At 46.9% G+C, this 18,738-nt stretch overlaps 2 protein-coding genes across 2 annotated transcripts; both read left to right on the plus strand.

The window, feature by feature from the left end:
• The first annotated feature begins 39 nt into the window (after positions 1-39).
• YBEY (ybeY metalloendoribonuclease) lies at positions 40-2,534 on the plus strand. The gene is made up of 2 exons (XM_052674557.1): positions 40-528; positions 2,466-2,534. The coding sequence occupies exon 1, from the start codon at positions 40-42 to the stop codon at positions 451-453; it is 414 nt and encodes a 137-aa protein (XP_052530517.1). The 3' UTR covers positions 454-528; positions 2,466-2,534.
• On the plus strand, positions 330-18,738 carry POFUT2 (protein O-fucosyltransferase 2). Its single transcript, XM_052674547.1, has 11 exons — positions 330-378; positions 2,466-2,534; positions 2,959-3,238; positions 3,998-4,248; positions 5,766-5,910; positions 6,240-6,350; positions 11,386-11,452; positions 14,619-14,744; positions 15,277-15,457; positions 16,656-16,779; positions 16,954-18,738. The coding sequence occupies exons 2-11, from the start codon at positions 2,525-2,527 to the stop codon at positions 17,105-17,107; spliced, it is 1,449 nt and encodes a 482-aa protein (XP_052530507.1). The 5' UTR covers positions 330-378; positions 2,466-2,524; the 3' UTR covers positions 17,108-18,738.

Genomic DNA, 18,738 nt, shown 5'->3' on the forward strand with positions numbered 1-18,738 from the left:
GCGGGCCGAGGCGGGCCGAGCGGGCGGAGCTCCGGCGCCATGAGCGTGCTGATCCGCAACGCGCAGCGCACAGCGCCTCTGCGCCGGGTGCCGCTCCGTCGCGCTGTCTGCGCGCTGCGGGCCGCGCTGGGCGCCGCGCGCTTCGACGTGGCGCTCATCTGCGCCGGCGACGGGCTGATGAGGCGGCTGAACGGCGCGTACCGCCGGCGCCCCGAGCCCACCGACGTGCTGTCCTTCCCCTACCATCGGGTGGCGCCGGGAGAGCTCCCGCGGCCGCGCAGCCGCGACGAGTACAACCTCGGGGACATCTTCTTGGGGGTGGAGCTCATCCAGCGGCGGTGCCGCCGGGACGGGGAGGACTTCGAGAGCGTGCTGACGGTGAGCGCCGCGGCGCGGAGGATCTGGGCCGGCGGCCTGGGAGCCCTAGCGTTCGTTTTTCTTCTTGGATTTTAGCTGCGGGAGGCGGGAGTCTGATTGGAGCGGTGTCCACTTGAGCGAGCGGTGGGCCCAGGGGAACCTCGTGTTCTCGTGCGTATTCTCATGGGACCGTGAATCTCATGGTATCGTGTGTATTAGAGAATATGAATGTTGGACACAGCAAGCCTGCATATGCATACAGACCGGGGGAGGACAGGCTAGAGAGCAGCCCTGTGAAAAGGGATCTGGGGTTTTTGGATGACAGAGTTGAACCTGAGCCAGCAGTGTGCCCGGGCAGCCAGAAGGGCCAACCGTACACTGAGGTGCACCAGACCCAGCACTGCCAGCTGCGAGAAGGAAGGCAGTGTCCCCCTGGTGCAGCCTCACCTGGAGCACTGGGGGCAGGTCGGGTGCCAGAGTATGAGAAGGACATAGAGCTATTGGAGAGCATCCAAAGGAGGGCTGCAAAGATGCTGAAGGATCTGGAGGGCAACGTGTGTGAGGGGTGCCTGAGATCCTTGGTTTGTTCAGCCCAGAGCAGAGGAGGCCGAGGGGAGGAATCACGGTGGCCTAAAGCTTCCTGGTGAGGGGAGCAGAGGGGCAGGCACTGATTTGAACTGGTTGAGAGCGGCGGCCAACAGCTCAATGTCTGGATGGAGACCAACGGACGAGTGGTGTCCATTAGGGGTCAGCGCAGGAACTGACATGATTTCATGTCTTCATTATTCACAGTGGGATTGAGTGTGCCCTCAGCAAATACGTGATGATGCCCAGCTGTGTGCTGTGGTCAGCACGCCCGAGGGACAGGGTGTCATCCGGACGGATGATGACAGGCTGAGCAGTGGGCCCAGGAGAACCTCATGAGGTTCAACAGTGCCCAGTGCAAGGTTTTGCACCGGTGACGTGGCAGCCCCCACCATCAGTACAAGTTGAGGGATGTAAGGAACACAGCCTTGCTGAAAAGGACCTGGGGGTGCTGGTTGATGGCAGCTGGACATGAGCCAGCACTGTGCCCTCACAGCCCAAACCCAACCAGATCCTGGGCTGCATCAAAAGCAGCGCAGCCAGCAGGGCGAGGGAGGGGATCTGCCCTTCTGTGCTGTGAGACCTCACCTGAAGCTCTGTGTCCAGGTGGGGAGTCCTCAGTACAAGAGAGGTGTGCATCTGTTAGAGCATGTCCGGGGAAGGGCCACAGAAATGCTCGTAGGGATGGACGCTTTCCCCAGGAGCACAGGCTGAGAGGGCTGGGGCTGTTCAGCATGGAGAAGAGAAGGCTGAGGGGAGACCTGAGAGTGGTCTTTTAATGTCTGACGGAGGGCTATGAGAAAGAAGGGGACAGAGTCTTCAGCAGAGTCTGTTGAAACGGGACAAGGGGAAGCAGCTCTGAACTGAAAGAGGGAAGATTTAAATTGCATATAAGGAAAAGGCTTGTTCTGTTCTGTTTTGTTTTGCTTTACGATGAGGATACTGAAGCACTGCCACACGTTGCCCAGAGTTGGTGAGTTCCCCATCTCTGGAGGTGTTCAAGGTCAGGCTGAACAGGGCTCTGAGCAACCTCGTGTAGCTGTAGATGTCTGTGTTCATTGCAGCTGGTATCCGTGACCTTTAAAGGTCCCTTCCATCTCAAATGGTTCTATGATTAACTATAAGCCTGGGAATTTTATTTGGTTTAATTTAAAATAACACAGGTGAGCAGTTTCAGCTGCACACTGCTTCCGTACAGGAAGGACAGAAGACTGCCTACACCCACCACCTCCTTTGAGGTCTCAGTCCAGAATCTGCCCATCCAGTGGCTGCATGCCATGGCAGTGGGTGGAACCCAAGGCTTTAGGGAAATTAGGGGCTTTGGGACTGGTAAAAGGGTTGCTAAAATGGTGCAGGGTTAGTCGTGGCACTGCTCATGGCACAGGTCAGCAGAGCGAGCTGTCTGATGCCAGTGGCAACTGTGTGTCACTCCTGTTGCTGATCTTGCCTGTACCAGCAAGCTGTGGCAGATGTTGGGAGTTAGGTTTGTGACATCTACTCTCTGTTCTTTCTTCTCTGCACAGGTGACTGCAGCCCATGGATTGTGTCACTTGCTTGGCTACCAGCACAACACAAAGGCGGAATGGGAACAGGTAAAGCAGTGCCCTTGCCCTGGGAGGGTGCACAGTGCCCAAACTGTACCAAAGCTGAAAAGATTTCCCTTTATCACATCTCATGGAAGGGAGTGGCCCCAAGTCCTGTCCATCTCAGAATCACAGAACTGCAGGGGCTGGAAGGGACCTCTGGAGATCTTTTAGTCCAGTGTCCTGCTAAAGCAACCTCCCTGCAGGAGGTTGCACAGAGAAGTGTTTGAATGGGTTGGAATATCTCCAAAGGAGACTCCACCACCTCTCTGAACAGCCTGTTCCAGGGCTCTGCCATCGTCCTGGACAGCCCTGACAAGCTGGGGCACATGTTGGTAAGGACACGGTGCTTGTCACACAGGTGTTGTGTCCCTGCTCTGCTCTTTGACCTGTGGTATTCGGCAGCTGTTTCAGCCCCTGTGCCCTTCTACAGATGTACCAGAAGGAAGAGGAAATCCTGGAGGAGCTGAACCGTCTCACAGGCAGCAGCCTCCGGCCCCTCACTGCTGGCCTCTTCTGAGAGAGGGGCTGGGCTGCCACCAGGCCACCCCGGACATGGCAGCACACCACCCTGGCCTCCTCATGCTACTGCTGCTGGGTTTGGCCACCCTGGCCTTCCCACCGCACGCTGCCGCCCAGTCGCTGCCCGCTGCCCTCCGTGCTGGCCATGCTGCCACCTCGCTGCCCGCTGCCGCCGCCGCACCACGCACTCGGTGAGGAGCAGCCCCACCACCCTGACCCAGGCAGTGCTGTCTCCCTGGGTCTGAACCCCCTCCCTCACTACCTCTGCTCAGGCTGTGGGTCTGCTGATACGGTGACCAGCAGCACCACTGGGAAGTGATTTTGCAGGCACATCAGAAGCCTTGTTCACCCTGTTGTTTTGTTTGAGTCATGTCTGGGAGACAGCGCCATCGTAGCCATAGTCATGATTTGGGTGCTGCCTGGAGTCTCTTTCTGTCTACCAACACCAACACTTTCTGGTGGCCTTTTCTAGAGGCAGAGAGCACTCACCCTTTCTGCCCTGTCCCTTCTCAAAGGGTCCTCCTTTGTCAGTATTTGTGTCACAGGAATTAGCCTGAGTGACCTGTCAGTCATTTCACCCCCCTCAGTAATCTGCATACAGATTACTCTTCAGGGTGTGCAGTATGCTCAGAGTATTTGCTCGGTGTCCCTTCTGTGTCCTCCCTTGCTGCAGGAGAGACCTGCCAAGAAGGCCTTCAACAACAGGAAAGCCCCTTGGGACCATCCTTCCTGTACTGCTAGGGCATGCCGTGGTCTTGTCTGCCTGTGCAGCATGCACTGCTCAGCCTTCCCCTGTTTACACTCCCTTCCATCCCCTGAATACCACAAACTCATGAAAGAGCAAGAGTTATCCTTGCAGTAGAGTTGCACCACATATACACGAAGTAAAATGACCCGTGTAATTGCTGTGAATTCTTCCTGAAGTGGTGATGTTGCCTTGTTCTCTCTAGGTACCTTCTGTATGATGTAAATCCTCCTGAAGGCTTCAACCTTCGCAGAGATGTCTATATTCGTATTGCTTCACTTATGAAGACTCTGCTGAAAAGTGAAAATTGGGTGTTAGTTCTGCCACCCTGGGGACGTCTCTATCACTGGCAGAGCCCTGACATCCTTCAGGTCCGAATCCCTTGGTCTGAATTCTTTGATCTCCCAAGCCTTAATAGGAACATTCCTGTCATTGAATACGAGCAGTTCCTTGCAGGTAAAGTATGAAATAATGCATTCTAAACTTGACTAAATCATGGAAAGGTTTTCTATAGAAGTTTGTTTTCACAAATGCTTTTATCCTCATTTATGCGAAATAAAAAATGATACAGATGGCAGGAGGAGAAATGAGAAGAAAACTTTTGGGGGCAGCTTGTTCCAGTGCTCTGTTACTCTGACAGTAAAGAATTTCCTTCTCATGTTCAAGTGGAATTTCCTGTCTTCCTTTTCGTCCCATCCCTTGTGTTGGTGGGCACCACAGAAAAAGAGCCCGGCTCCATCCTTCAGATGTTTAGAAGTGTTAGGAAGATCCCCTCGGTATTTCCTTCTCCAGGATGCACAGCGCCAGCTCCCACAGCCTGTCCTCATGCAGGTGCTCCAGAACCCGACCATCTTTGTGGCCCACCACTGGATTCTCTCCAGCTGTTCCCTGTCTGCCTTGAACTGGGGAGCCCAGACCTGGACACAGCCTTCTAAATGTGGCCTCACCAGGGCACAGCAGAGAGGAGGATCACCTCCCTTGACCTGCTGGCCATGCTCTCTGTAAAGCACCCCGTGGCACCATTGGCCTTCCTACCAGCAAGGGCACGCTGCTGGTTCATGGTCAACCTGTTGTCCACCAGGACACCCAGGTTGCTCTCTGCAGAGCTCCTCTCCAGCAGGACAGCCCCTAACCTGTACAGATGCAAGCAGTTATTCCTCCACAGGTGCAAGACCTTACTCTTGCTCTTGTTGAATCCCATAGGGTTCCTCTCTGTCCAACTCTCCAGCTTGTCCAGGCCTTGCTGTATGGATGCACAGCCTTCAGGTGTGCCAACCACTCCTCCCAGCTTCGTTTTCTTTAGAGTTCAATGCCACATAGAGTTAACCACCACACTGCAGAATCTGAAAGTGTCACAGAGCTCTTTGGCCCAGGACATAAAAACCACCAAATGTCACACCTCTGCAAAGGGCCCTGAAGGGATCCTTGGCCCCTCCCTTTCAGTAAAAAGAATTTTAAACCCTGAAATTTGAGGGAGGAAAGGTAAGAAGGGTATGAGCTTCTGGAGGCTCTTCCTGTAGCAGCTACCCACAGCACTGAAAATCTCTGTGTTTCATACTTTCTCTGATCACGAAGGGAATCAAATTTTACATGAATCAAGAGGTAAAAATAATCTGCATATAAATGATAGAAAACAAAGATGCAAAGAAAGCATGTGCAGGGCTGAACAAAGGCTTGGAAGGAAGGCTTGGTTTTGTTCTACGTAAGATATGTTCTATCCAGTTTTAAAATTTACACTTTTGTGCTGATTAATTTCTGTTTGGCGCATTAACTCGCACATAGTTGAGGAGTTGTCACATCCCTTGACTAGTGTTCAACTCACACTGAACTTCCTTCCCTTTTCAGTAGGGAAAAGAAGGAAGAGAGAGACTAGAATGATATTATTTCCTGTGGAATTTTAACTGCAAGTAATGCTAGTTTGCATAATGATTTTTTTTCATGCCCATTAATACTTTGTTTTGCCTTCTGCTTAGAATCAGGAGGGCCCTTTATTGAGCAGATTTATGTCCTGCAAGGCTATAAGGAAGGATGGAAAGAAGGAACATGGGAAGAAAAAATAGATGAGAGGCCTTGCATTGATCAGCTTATGTATTCCAAAGATAAACATCAGTACTACAGGTAACGTCTAGCAATCATTTCACTGGTCTTCTACTTATTAAGAAATTCACCCACTTTGATGGAACAAACTTGTGTGATTAGTGATAGTGTTTGTGAGCCTCTGAATGCATTGGATTCATTTTCTTTATCAAACTTGATCAATATCAAAATGTAGTAGAAAACACAATCTTAGAAAGTCATTATGTCATAAAAAATATTATAAAGGAACTGTCTGGTTTCTTTACATTATATATCACCTTCCTAGGGTGTACTGCTGGTTTATTTCATTCTGTGTGTGGCATTAACTTAAAACACAAGCCTGTGAACCAAAACCTTTTATTTTCTTTCAGAGGATGGTTCTGGGGTTATGAAGAAACGCGGGGGCTGAATGTCTCTTGTTTATCTGTTCAAGGATCTGCCTCTGTTGTAGCCCCCATCCTTCTGAAGAATACCTCAGCACAGTGAGTTGCTTTGTGTTATTATGCCATGCCCTAGGAGCCTGTTGCTAGGTGGGAAGAGCAGGGAGAACTTAAAGGCTATGTCTCGTTGTGATGTTTCATCACTAAGCTACCACGGTCCATTAAAATCATTACGGAAGGAATTTATGCTCAAAAAACAACTAAGAGGAAATAGCCTTGAACTCTGCCTAATTCTTTCGCAGGTAGATAACTGTACTTGTTTTCCTCTTCTTCCTTTATGCTTCAATGTTGTGTTAAGAGGAGAGGGAACAGTGTAAATACAGTGTATCCCACGTACTCATCTTGGATCAGAAGAGGCAGTGCCTGATCCCATGTGACATCAATCCCCGTTAGTATGAGCTGTGTTTATAGAAAGCGCGTTTTGTCTTTCTGTTCTGAAAATGCAGAAATGCCACTAGAATGATCAGAGGAAAGGGAAACTCATATGAGAGATGAAGCATTCTTGCGTTGTCCCAGTAGCAGAGCATTTCCAGATAGCTGTGACCCTGTAATAACTGAAGAAGTTATAGCAAAGCAAAAGCTACAGAGTAGAACAGGAAAAGGAAATTATCACTGTCTACATGTCAGGGGAATAAATCTATAGGAGGACTACAAGTTGTGGAAGATGAAGTGTAGCTTTGCCATGAGAAAAAATAGAGCCAAATGTACGACATGAGTACTGTTTAATTGGAAATGAGATGAAAGTCCCCTCGGCAGAACAGTGAGATCTGTAGTACCTCCTGCGGGGAGCAGAGGAAGCAGAATCCTGTTCTTCAGTGGTGGTGGTGTACTGTTTGTGGGGGTTAAACCGCAATATTTGCTGGTGAAAGCAGGAATCTGTATAAAGTAAACCATGGAAGTCTGTGTAAGTAGTCCTGCAGTGAATTCTTCCATGGTACCTATGATGGATCTGGTGTTGAGGAAAGTCAGGAGAAAAATTAGGAGTGATGCCAAAGCATTCCTAAGCTGCAGACAAGGTACTTCATCCACAAGGTTATATTTCTCAATCAGACCTGAGCAGGAATAGCAACAAGCATAACAGTGCAAGTGCAGCTGTAGGCCTCTGAAGGGGACCTACAGAAGGGCTGGGGAGGGACCTTTTATAAGGGCATGTAGCAACGAGGGAAAATGGCTTTAAACTGGAAGAGGAGAGATTGACACTAGATATTAGGAAGAAATTCGTAACTGGTGGAGAGGTACTGGAACAGGTTGCTTAGGAAAGTTAAGGTTGGAGATGTTCAAGGCCAGGCTGGATGGGGTTTCGAGCAACCTGGTCTGGTGGAAGGTGTCCCTGCCTATGGCAGGGGTTGGAACTAGATGATCTCTGAGGTCCCTTCCAACCCAAAACATTCTATGATTCTATGATCAGATTTCATCTGCTGCCCTCTTTCATTAGCCAGTCATCAAACTTCTCTAACTCTTCAGAGTAGGCCTTTGAATCACTGCTCTGAACAATTTAACACAATCAGCAAGCTCATCACCCTAATGTTCACAGCTTTCCTAGGCTTTTTGTTTAGGAATGTGGTGAAAAGCAGATTCCTTCCACTTGTGGCCTGCTACAATGAGAGGTGTACGTCTCTTCCCATCTATAAACAGTTATTTAATCTGTGCAATTTCCTGGCCTCCTGTACCATAGTTGTTGTCTTAAAAAGCTTGGATGAACACTCTCAGCAAGTCCCAGCACACAGTATCAGTGAGACTTATCTTACTTGCATGCTTAGTTATTTATTTGGAGTACTCTGTTCAGAAAACTGTATAACAATCCAATTTGGAAGGCAGCCACAAGGATCATTGAATCTAACTGCTAACTTCACATAGAACTACCTCAAAAAATTAAACCCTGTGTCTGAAAGTGTTGTCCTTGACCTCCAGCAGCTTGAGGCCATGGCGACTGTCCTGGGCAACCTGTTCCATGCCCACCACATTTTGGTGCAGAGCCTCTGGTCCTGTCTTTGTTACTGAAGATCAGAGATCATGTAATTGTCATAGATTTGTTTGAGTTGGAAGGAACCATAAAAGGCCAGCTGGTCCAACTTCCCTGCAGTGAACACAGACATCTACAGCTACATCAGGTCCAGCCTGACCTTGAACACCTCCAGAGATGGGGAACTCACCAACTCTGGGCAACGTGTGGCAGTGCTTCAGTATCCTCATCGTAAAGCAAAACAAAACAGAACAGAACAAGCCTTTTCCTTATATGCAATTTAAATCTTCCCTCTTTCAGTTCAGAGCTGCTTCCCCTTGTCCCGTTTCAACAGACTCTGCTGAAGACTCTGTCCCCTTCTTTCTCATAGCCCTCCGTCAGACATTAAAAGACCACTCTCAGGTCTCCCCTCAGCCTTCTCTTCTCCATGCTGAACAGCCCCAGCCCTCTCAGCCTGTGCTCCTGGGGAAAGCGTCCATCCCTACGAGCATTTCTGTGGCCCTTCCCCGGACATGCTCTAACAGATGCACACCTCTCTTGTACTGAGGACTCCCCACCTGGACACAGAGCTTCAGGTGAGGTCTCACAGCACAGAAGGGCAGATCCCCTCCCTCGCCCTGCTGGCTGCGCTGCTTTTGATGCAGCCCAGGATCTGGTTGGGTTTGGGCTGTGAGGGCACAGTGCTGGCTCATGTCCAGCTGCCATCAACCAGCACCCCCAGGTCCTTTTCAGCAAGGCTGTGTTCCTTACATCCCTCAACTTGTACTGATGGTGGGGGCTGCCACGTCACCGGTGCAAAACCTTGCACTGGGCACTGTTGAACCTCATGAGGTTCTCCTGGGCCCACTGCTCAGCCTGTCATCATCCCTCCGGATGACACCCTGTCCCTCGGGCGTGCTGACCACAGCACACAGCTGGGCATCATCACGTATTTGCTGAGGGCACACTCAATCCCACTGTGAATAATGAAGACATGAAATCATGTCAGTTCCTGCGCTGACCCCTAATGGACACCACTCGTCCGTTGGTCTCCATCCAGACATTGAGCTGTTGGCCGCCGCTCTCAACCAGTTCAAATCAGTGCCTGCCCCTCTGCTCCCCTCACCAGGAAGCTTTAGGCCACCGTGATTCCTCCCCTCGGCCTCCTCTGCTCTGGGCTGAACAAACCAAGGATCTCAGGCACCCCTCACACACGTTGCCCTCCAGATCCTTCACCATCTTTGCAGCCCTCCTTTGGATGCTCTCCAATAGCTCTATGTCCTTCTCATACTCTGGCACCCGACCTGCCCCCAGTGCTCCAGGTGAGGCTGCACCAGGGGGACACTGCCTTCCTTCTCGCAGCTGGCAGTGCTGGGTCTGGTGCACCTCAGTGTACGGTTGGCCCTTCTGGCTGCCCGGGCACACTGCTGGCTCAGGTTCAACTCTGTCATCCAAAAACCCCAGATCCCTTTTCACAGGGCTGCTCTCTAGCCTGTCCTCCCCCGGTCTGTATGCATATGCAGGCTTGTCGTGTCCAAAGTGTATATTCTCTAATTCAGAGGTCCCTTTTTACAGTTTATCTAGCTATCCTTTCTGTGTTTTTGTAGTAGTTGCTACTGTGTTGTCCAGTACTGACATCAAGCTTACCACTGTGTTGCATCACAGACCTCTCCAAAGCACGTTTTTGAAGATTAGCATCAGGCTGGCCTCATTGCAGGCCTCTGATACTGACACCATTTAAGCAAGAAGGATATACCAGAATTGTAGGCACTGCTGCTTCGCCCTTGGTTGAATGGCTTGGCCGTACATTAGTTCACTTGTCCTGGCTGTCCTGTAGCTATACATTCCCTTTGACACTTTGGTTCAGTGTGTCCTCTGATGAGTTTGCTGTGTAAAGAAGTTCCTGCATGGGATCTTCCCAGCTATTCCACCTAGTACACAGCTACGAAAAAAATTACGCTTTTTGTTTCTCTTAAGATGTTGTCATGTCTAGTGATTGTTAAGCTTTTGGTTTTCTTTTTCTTTGTATTGGAAGGAAGGCTTTTCATTTAAGTGAAGCCTTTATCTCTTGTTGCCAAAATTCTTTATAGCTTTCCTTACAGTTTTTTTTCTGTTTAACCCCATGGAGCTTGTGAGCCTGTCAGTTTTCTTCACTTGGGCACAACTTCATTATTTTTTATAAGTTGAATTTAACTGTAGTATTGTAGTTGAATTTAACTGTAGTAGCTTCGCCAGATGATTATCAATCTGATTCACCTCTAAGCTTTCTCTCAAATGCAGTGATTCTTCTCCACCAGCACAGTCTATAGACTGTTTTCCAGGTCTGTTTTGTAGCTGTACATGCAAGTGCCTAGCTGATTTGGAACAGTGTTAATCTAAATCTGATGGGTTATTTGCTTCCTGTCATTTTAAGTAGAAGAAAATTCACATAATAACTTTGATCTCCCTTCTGCAGAAGCATTTCTTTGTGTGTTCACTCATATTCAGTTTGCTCAGAGCACTCACCAAGTCTTCATCCTGTGTATTCTTGGATGCTCAAAACTCTCAGAATCTTCTCCGCTTCATAGATCTTGGACATTGCAATTGAATTCCCGGTGTACAAAGAACTTAAGGAAAACATAGGCTGTTTTCATGTCAGCAAAAAAAAAGCAATTTAAAATTTCTGCTTCTTTACTAATATGCTTTTCTAGCATCTGTATATTCTTCAATCTGTTTACTGTAGGGTGCTTTATTACATGCATGGAAACCACCTTCTCTGGTTTTTCTCTTGTGCTGTCATATCACTGCTTACTTCTCCCCTTTGGATCATTCTCCCTGTTGGCAATCTTATTTCTACAGTAGCAACTACTCTGAGGACTATACAAGGGATTGTTATTGCTTGTTTGTGTTTAGTTATCACACCGAAGAGTAACATTTATTAAGGGAGAAAGCAGCAACACACAACACCATTATTCTGTTCTCTCCTCAGCAGGCTCTGGGTCGTAATTTATACATCATAGATGTATCCCTTATTCCCCATACTCTATTTCCAAGTAGATCATAGGCTGTGCTTTATCCTGGCATCTGTATAAAGAAACATCATAATGTGAATTCTGTTCCTAAGGGAACTACACTCAGTTTTACAATTTTTAATAGGTCAGTGATGTTGGACAGAGCTGAAAACCTTCTTCATGACCACTATGGAGGGAAAGATTATTGGAATGTGAGTATTCTGCAGTTAGCTTCTCTAGATTTGCTACTTGGTTTTGATTAAAAAAAAAGTTGGTGACCAATACCTGCTTCTGTTTTGCCTTGGATTTGTTTTTTTCTTGAAAGTAACATTTTTTTCAACAACATTTGCTAAAGGTGGTCTTCAGGCTGCTGTGGGTTAATGTGATTAATGTGTTTGCATGTTTTCTCCCCAAAGATCTAGAGCTCTAGGAAGCTGTATTTAGAAGGACCTCCCCCATACAACGCTTCTGCAACCAGAACAGAACTGCCTTTGTGTAAATTCTGGTCAGCCTCAAGATGAGATGTTTCAAAAGAGTTCCTGAAAGTGCTCAGTATCATCCTAACTTTCTTTCTGTCTGATTGTAAAATTCCTACAGGTTTCAAGATAAAAAAAAACAAAACACCAAGCACTTTAGGATACCCCACCCAATAATATTTTAATAATAATGTTTTAATAATATTATAACAAAGGTAAAGGTTCGGCCATTGGAAAATAGAAAAGATGTGCTTGATATAATTTAAATTTTAGAGAGGAAGTGGCTCTCTCGTGATGTTATGAAACCAGTTGTGTAGATCACCAATGTTTTCCTCTAAACCATGTCCCTCAGTACAACATCTGAATGTTTCTTGAATACCTCCAGGGGTGACGACTCCTCTCTGGGCAGCCTATTCCAGTGCCTGACCACTCAGAGAAGAATTTATTCCTGACATCCAGTCTGAATCTCCTCTGGCATAACTTGAGGCCATTCTCTCATCCTGTTGCTAGTTACATGGAAGAAGAGGCCAGCCTCTACCTAACCATAGCCTCCTTTCAGGCAGCAGTAGAGAGCAATAAGGTCCCCTCTGAGACTCCTTTTCTCTACACTGAACAACCCCAGCTCCCTCAGCCACTGCTCATAACATTTGTGCTGCAGACCCCTCGCAGTTTTGTTGCCTTTCTCATTCCATGGCCTCAGTGTTTCTGGTAGTGAGGGGCCCAGCACTGAACACAGCACTCGAGGTGCGGCCTCCCCAGAGCTGAGTACAGAGGGGTGATCACTCCCTGCTCCTGCTGGCTGCACCATTTCTAATGCAGGCCAGGATGCCGTTGGCCCTCTTGGCCACCTGGGCACTGCTGGCTCGTGTTCAGCTGAGTGTTGATCAGCACCCCCAGGCCCATTTCCTCAGTGCAGTCTTCCAGCCACTCATCCCCAAGCCTATGGCGTTACCTGGGGTTGTGGCCAAAGTGCAGGAACTGGCATTTGGCCTTGTTGAGCCTCATCCCATTGGCCTCAGCCCAGCGATCCAGCTTATCGGGATCCCTCTGAAGGGCCTTGCTATCCTCCAGAAGATCAGTGTTTCCTTCCAACTTGGTATCATCTGCAAACTTAATGGGGGTGCACTCAATCTCTTCATCTAGGTCATCAATAAAGATACTAAACGTGGCTGGCCACAATATTGACTGAGAAACGCCATTCTGAGAAACTGGTCATCAGCTGGATTTATCCGTGTTCACCACCACCCACTGGGCCCAGCCCTCTAGCCAGTTCTTCACCCAGCAAAGAGTACACCTGTCCAAACCATGGGCTGCCAGCTTTTCTAGGGTAGGCAGAGTCAAAGGCTCCCCTAAAGTCTGGGTCACAGCCTTTCCCTCATCTGCGGTCAGTCAGCAGGTCAGGTTGGTCAAGTAGGACCTGCCTTTCATGAACCCATGCTTGTTGGGCCTGGTCCTGTCATCATCCCGTGCTTGCTGTGTGACTGCACTCAAGCTGATCTGTTTGATAACCTTCCCTGACACTGGCCTTTAGCTCCCTGGATTCTCCTACTGTCTCTTCTTGTAGATGAGTGTCACACTGTCAAGTCTCCAGTCGTCTGGGACTTACCCATCCTCCTAAACTGCTGATAGTGGAAGGTGGCTTGGCAGTCACTTCCAGCACCCCTGGGTGGACCTCATCTGACCCCATGGACTTGTGTCATTCCACAGGGAGGTCGTAACTATTTCCTCCTGAAGTGTGGGGGGTTTATTCTGCTCCTCTTCCTAGACTTCCAGGTCAGGGAGCAGAGTAGCCTGAAAATAACTGGCCTGAACAACTTTGTCCAAGAATACCTCGGCAAAATGCCTTATTTTTGAATTTGGTTTTACCACACTGGGAGGATGACCTCAGAGAATTAGATGATCTGTGCTGTTCATTTGATTTGTGTTCACAAAGAGAACATAACTGGTACTAGTTTTGTTTTCTCAAACTTACAGCCACAGAAAAATTTAGGCTGGGATGTGCCCAGTTGGCTCTGCCTTGACAGTACGCTCCAGAACTAGATCTGACTGTTCTGGGCTGTGTCCTGTTGAGGGTGGAAGGTCCCCATGGCTGGAGATCTGTCACCTCTCTGGGGCCCATCCCACAACTTTGCTGCTCTTGCCAATAAAAAGTTTGGCCTTATGTCCAAACAGAAGTTGCCTTGCAGCAGCTTGGGCCCATGATCTCTTGCCATTTTCACCATGCATCTGAGAAGGGTTCTGTTGTTTATTTCTTTCCTGATGAAAAGAAAGAAGAAGCAACACTTAGAAATAGTTAGAAAGGACAATATCATACATGCAGATTTGAAATACTCCATGTAATAGAATAAGCAAATACAGAGAGCATCCACTTTAGAAAGTGTGTCAGTTTGTGTGTTCTCTTTTGGATATGCCTTTGCAAGTATTCATCCAGAATGTCTGCTGTCAGAGGAATGCTCTGCACCCAGAGAAAACCTGTTTGGCACTTAGGCAGTATGTGTGACATGACATGATGAAGTTTAAAAGTGTTTGATATGGGCATGCATTCGAGGCTGTTTGTTGTTCTCCCCAGTGCATTGTACTGCCATGGGTTGTGTTTGCACATTTCTGCAATGCTTCTTTTTGCTTCATCACATCTAGGGCAAGGTAATTAATGTTTCAACAGAATCAAATTGTGTTGACATTATACATAAAGAAGGAGAAAGTCTGTCCCTGAATGACAGTATGTACATCCTCCTTTAATATGAAGTTTTGCTAGAAGATTTGGGATGAGATTAGAAAGCCTGTATTGATCTCTTTAAGGATACTAGAAGACTATTCTGAGAGCTCCTTGTTCATGAAGCTGTTGGCACTTAGTCATTTTTAGCTCTCCTTTCTGATTCAGCATGTGCTCTTATTCCAACAGACTCGTCGAAGTATGGTGTTTGCTAAACACCTCCGTGTAGCAGGAGATGAGTTTCGAAACAAGCACCTTCAATCCACGGACGAGGCAGACAGGACTCATTACAATGAGGACTGGACACAGATGAAGGTAAAATTGTAACAGTTCGCTTCCCGTAATGGGATAAATTGCTTTCATTTGCTGTACGCTGCAGGGAATATTGGAAGATATGCATGAATCTCACTGTCCTTGCTCAGATCACAGTGGACAGATATGTTAATACTCTCTCCTTTTTGTGTGACGTGAGTTACTGGAAGGTGTTGAGATGCAGCTGGCTGATCTGGCTGTTAGATTTCTGTTGCCTTTTTTTCACTGAAGGAAACTTAGATCTCTTCTTGTGTTTAGCATCATCTTTGGTTGTAAAGTTCAGCTGCAAACTGCCAGTTCTGGGTTTGGTCAAGGAGAGGATTTTTTTGCTTACAAAGATTTTGTACCCTAGTTTGTCTTGTATGACGCAGGCCTCCAAAAGTCAGAATGCTACAAATCCATGCCTTAAAATCACTTTCTTCAGCTATCAATGCCTTATCTAGAGATTATGCATTAGAATTCCCAGGCCTTTACAGTATGAATGAATAATGGCACTCTTTTTAAGTTTTAAAATATATTGATCTTTCTCTCTTAGGTTAAGATGGGCACAGCTTTAGGTGGTCCGTACCTTGGGGTTCATCTCAGAAGGAAAGATTTCATCTGGGGTCACAGAGAAGATGTGCCTTCCCTGCATGGAGCAGCAAAGAAGATCCACAGCCTCTTGAAAACGCATAAACTTGACAGAGTTTTCATAGCCACTGATGCTGTTGAGGATGGTAGGCAAATAATAATCATTTTAGGATCAGTGACTTTTGAGAATGAGCACAGCATTGTTTTGTTTTTATAAACAACTTTTATAAGAATTCATGTGCTACACTTCATATGTTCATATTGAACATGAACAGGATTGGACATCTAGCTGTTTCCTTCAAACATCTGTAGTTGGTATCTGTAACGCAAGGGAAAGCACAACAGTGCGCAGAGCAGCAGGATCCCAGGCTACAGGGAATGAGGATTTGCACAAACACAACAGCAGTAGGCAGAGAAATAAGGAAAAGGAGCTTCTCACCTTGAGAAGGCGTCAGATACACAGGAATCTCCAGAGAGATGCCTTGGGCTCCACTGCCAACCCTTCAGTGAGGTCTGGAAAGCGGTGGATCCTGGCTCCAGCCCTTGTGGTCACTCAGGTGACTCCTGAGCTCCCCTGGGTTGGCCCTGCTTTTCTGCTAGGTGCACAGTCACTGCTTCAAGCTTTGACTTAGCATTTCCATTACAGTGTCAAAACATTTGTTAGGCATTTCTCACAGGGACTCTGACAGGCTCTACAACTGGGAATTTAGAGTCATAGAATAGCTCAGGTCCTTAAAGATCATCAAGTCCAACTGCAACATTTGATAAGTAACATGCCATCTTTGCCTATTCCTCTTCATCTTCCTTCTACCCTACCTTCTTTCTTTGCTTTTCAGAAGGTCTTGCAAGCTGCTGGGAAGAGATCTCTGAGGTCTCCTACCCAGCCACCCATTTGTCTGTCTTCAGCAACCATCTGGGGTGGCCCTGGCTGTGAAATCTCCCAGCGCTGGGGTTTCCCCCAGGGTTGCACCTCCTTTCCAGTGCTATCTAGGGATGTGTTTAAATACAGAGTGTAAGAATATCCCTGCAAGGAACTGTGAATTTATCTTAGGTTTTCTGTCGTTGCAGCTTCCCTGTAGAAATGAGGAGACTAGTAGCTGTGTCCATTATACCTCGTGCAGGTTTCCTTGACCTGCAGTATTTGTCCACCTTACACCATGTCTGCCTTACTGGCTGCAGCCCTTGCTTAGTGTACTCTGATGTTTGTCAGATGTGTTGTGCATCAGTAGATTTTGGATTTGCTTGCTTTGTAACTGTTCACCCAAAGCTTCTTTGAACACTGAAATTTTACGACAGCAGCAGATTGCACTTTCTAACATAAATGTTTGTTTTTCTCTGTTTCAGAGATTGAATTGCTCAAGAAACTGGTGCCTGAGATGGTGAGGTTTGAGCCTACCTGGGAGGAGCTAGAACTGTACAAAGATGGGGGCATGGCTGTGATTGACCAGTGGATCTGTGCACATGCTAGGTAGTGAATTTGATTTTCTTTGGGCCTAATTTTACTGTCACAAACCTGAATATTGTTTTTGACCCAGATATAGTTGTTTGCAAATCTCCTACTAAAATTCATTGGACTGAAATCTGTTACTTGTGTTTGAAAAGCAAATGAGCTTCAGAAACCCATTCTGATTTTTTTCCACAGATATTTTATAGGCACCTCGGTTTCAACATTTTCCTTCCGGATTCATGAGGAAAGGGAGATCTTGGGATTTGATCCAAAAACAACTTACAATCGATTTTGTGGTGAAAAAGAGAAAAACTGTGAGCAGCCAACTCACTGGAAAATTGTATACTAGTATACAGAGAAATCCAAAGACTGGTGAGCTCAAAAGAAAAAGGAAAGTCTATGGGGAAGAACATCCCTTCAGTACTCAGTCCTCAGCTTTCTTCTATGATTCTTGCTGTTTACTTGATGTTTGGGCTTTGAAACACAAGCAATATTTATCCTCTTATTCGGGCACTGATGGGAGCAAGGCAAATGAAGTTATCCTTGGATTCAGTTCTCAGTGTAACTGTGGTGACAGGACAATACTGGACGCTGCACTGGAGATTTGAAAGGCAAAGCTTTGCTCCGAAATAGTGAATTAAGTCAGAATTCTCTTTGGAGTTCTGGGGAAGGAGGGCATCAAAGTTTAACATCTACAAATGTTACAAAGCTGTAATCTGTGCTGTATTTCTGTTTTTACTGATTATTTTTTGTTCAGCTCAGTGCTTGCCTCTGATTGCAGAAACTACTGCTCATCTATACTGTGTGAGTTGTAGACTGTGCACAAACTCTGCAATTCCCTAGGAAAAACTTCCCTTTTCAAACAGCAATTTGTGAATATTCGAGATTTTTATGCAGTCAGTACTCAGTAATAATTCTCTGTGAGAACCAGCTGCTTTTCCTAGCAATCTCAGTGGGCCTGTACTAAGAGAGGCACCATGTTTGTATGGTGGTGAAAGAAACAAGGGAAGCTTTTCCTCATCGTTCGAAGGGTCAGTTTAGTCTGACTGATGCACATATCTTTTGGGTATTACTCGGATGTTCAACTAACAGAGACTAGTTACTAGACTGTGATGCTTTGCGAGGGAACGTACTGAAAAGGCTTTCATGCTTCCACATCAGTTAAGTGGGTTGTCCCACTAGTTCAAAGGAATTTTTCCTGCATTTCTGCTTTCATTTTTCAAAAGGGAACAAAGTGAGGAAAATAACAGATGGTAAAGGTCATTGGACCTCAAAATGATGTTTATAGGCAAAGCAGAAATCTTGTAGATAACACTGTGCTCTGATGGAGATGGCTGGTAGTACATAGGAAGAGCACTGTGCTACACCACCAGCCAGAGAGAAAGTGCAGCTTCCATTTGAGAAATGTTTTGCAAGTACCAATTCTAGCTTGTGCAGTCTCTTGCTATTCAGAATTGGCTGGTGGAAGTATCCTGCTCAAATGGAATGTATGTGGTTCTGTTAAGCAAAATAAACTTTTTTCAAAAATGGACCAGGAGAGAGAGGTTTCCCGAGGTGGGACAGGCACTTTTTGTAAATCCAGTTTTACTGGATTGTTACTCCTCTGTTAGTGGACCTTCCTTACTTTTTCCTTTGGTTTGAGTAGTACAGATAGAATCCTTGCACAGCGTGCACTCGGTATTTCATAGGTGCTTCCAGACACTGAGGTTGCTTTCATCTGTGCAACTGCAGTGAGAGCCACGGAGACATCTCAGACAGCAGTAGCTGCAGCTCTCTTGTTTTTACCAGCTGTTTATTTTATCTGTGTGCAGCAGCCGACTCTCACTTGTCATTAAGTGAGGAACCAAGCATTTCAAAGCAGTGCCTTTGCCCGTGAAGCTAAGCGTTCTCATTTAGCCTGTGTGCCATGTAAAGCAATAGTGGCATTTTACATATAAGGAGAACCTCAGTTCATTAAGAAAAATAAAAAGCTTTCTAGCA

Source organism: Tympanuchus pallidicinctus, unplaced genomic scaffold (assembly GCF_026119805.1).
Source record: "Tympanuchus pallidicinctus isolate F22 unplaced genomic scaffold, pur_lepc_1.0 scaffold15, whole genome shotgun sequence".
In the NCBI taxonomy this organism is placed as follows: Eukaryota; Metazoa; Chordata; class Aves; order Galliformes; family Phasianidae; genus Tympanuchus; species Tympanuchus pallidicinctus.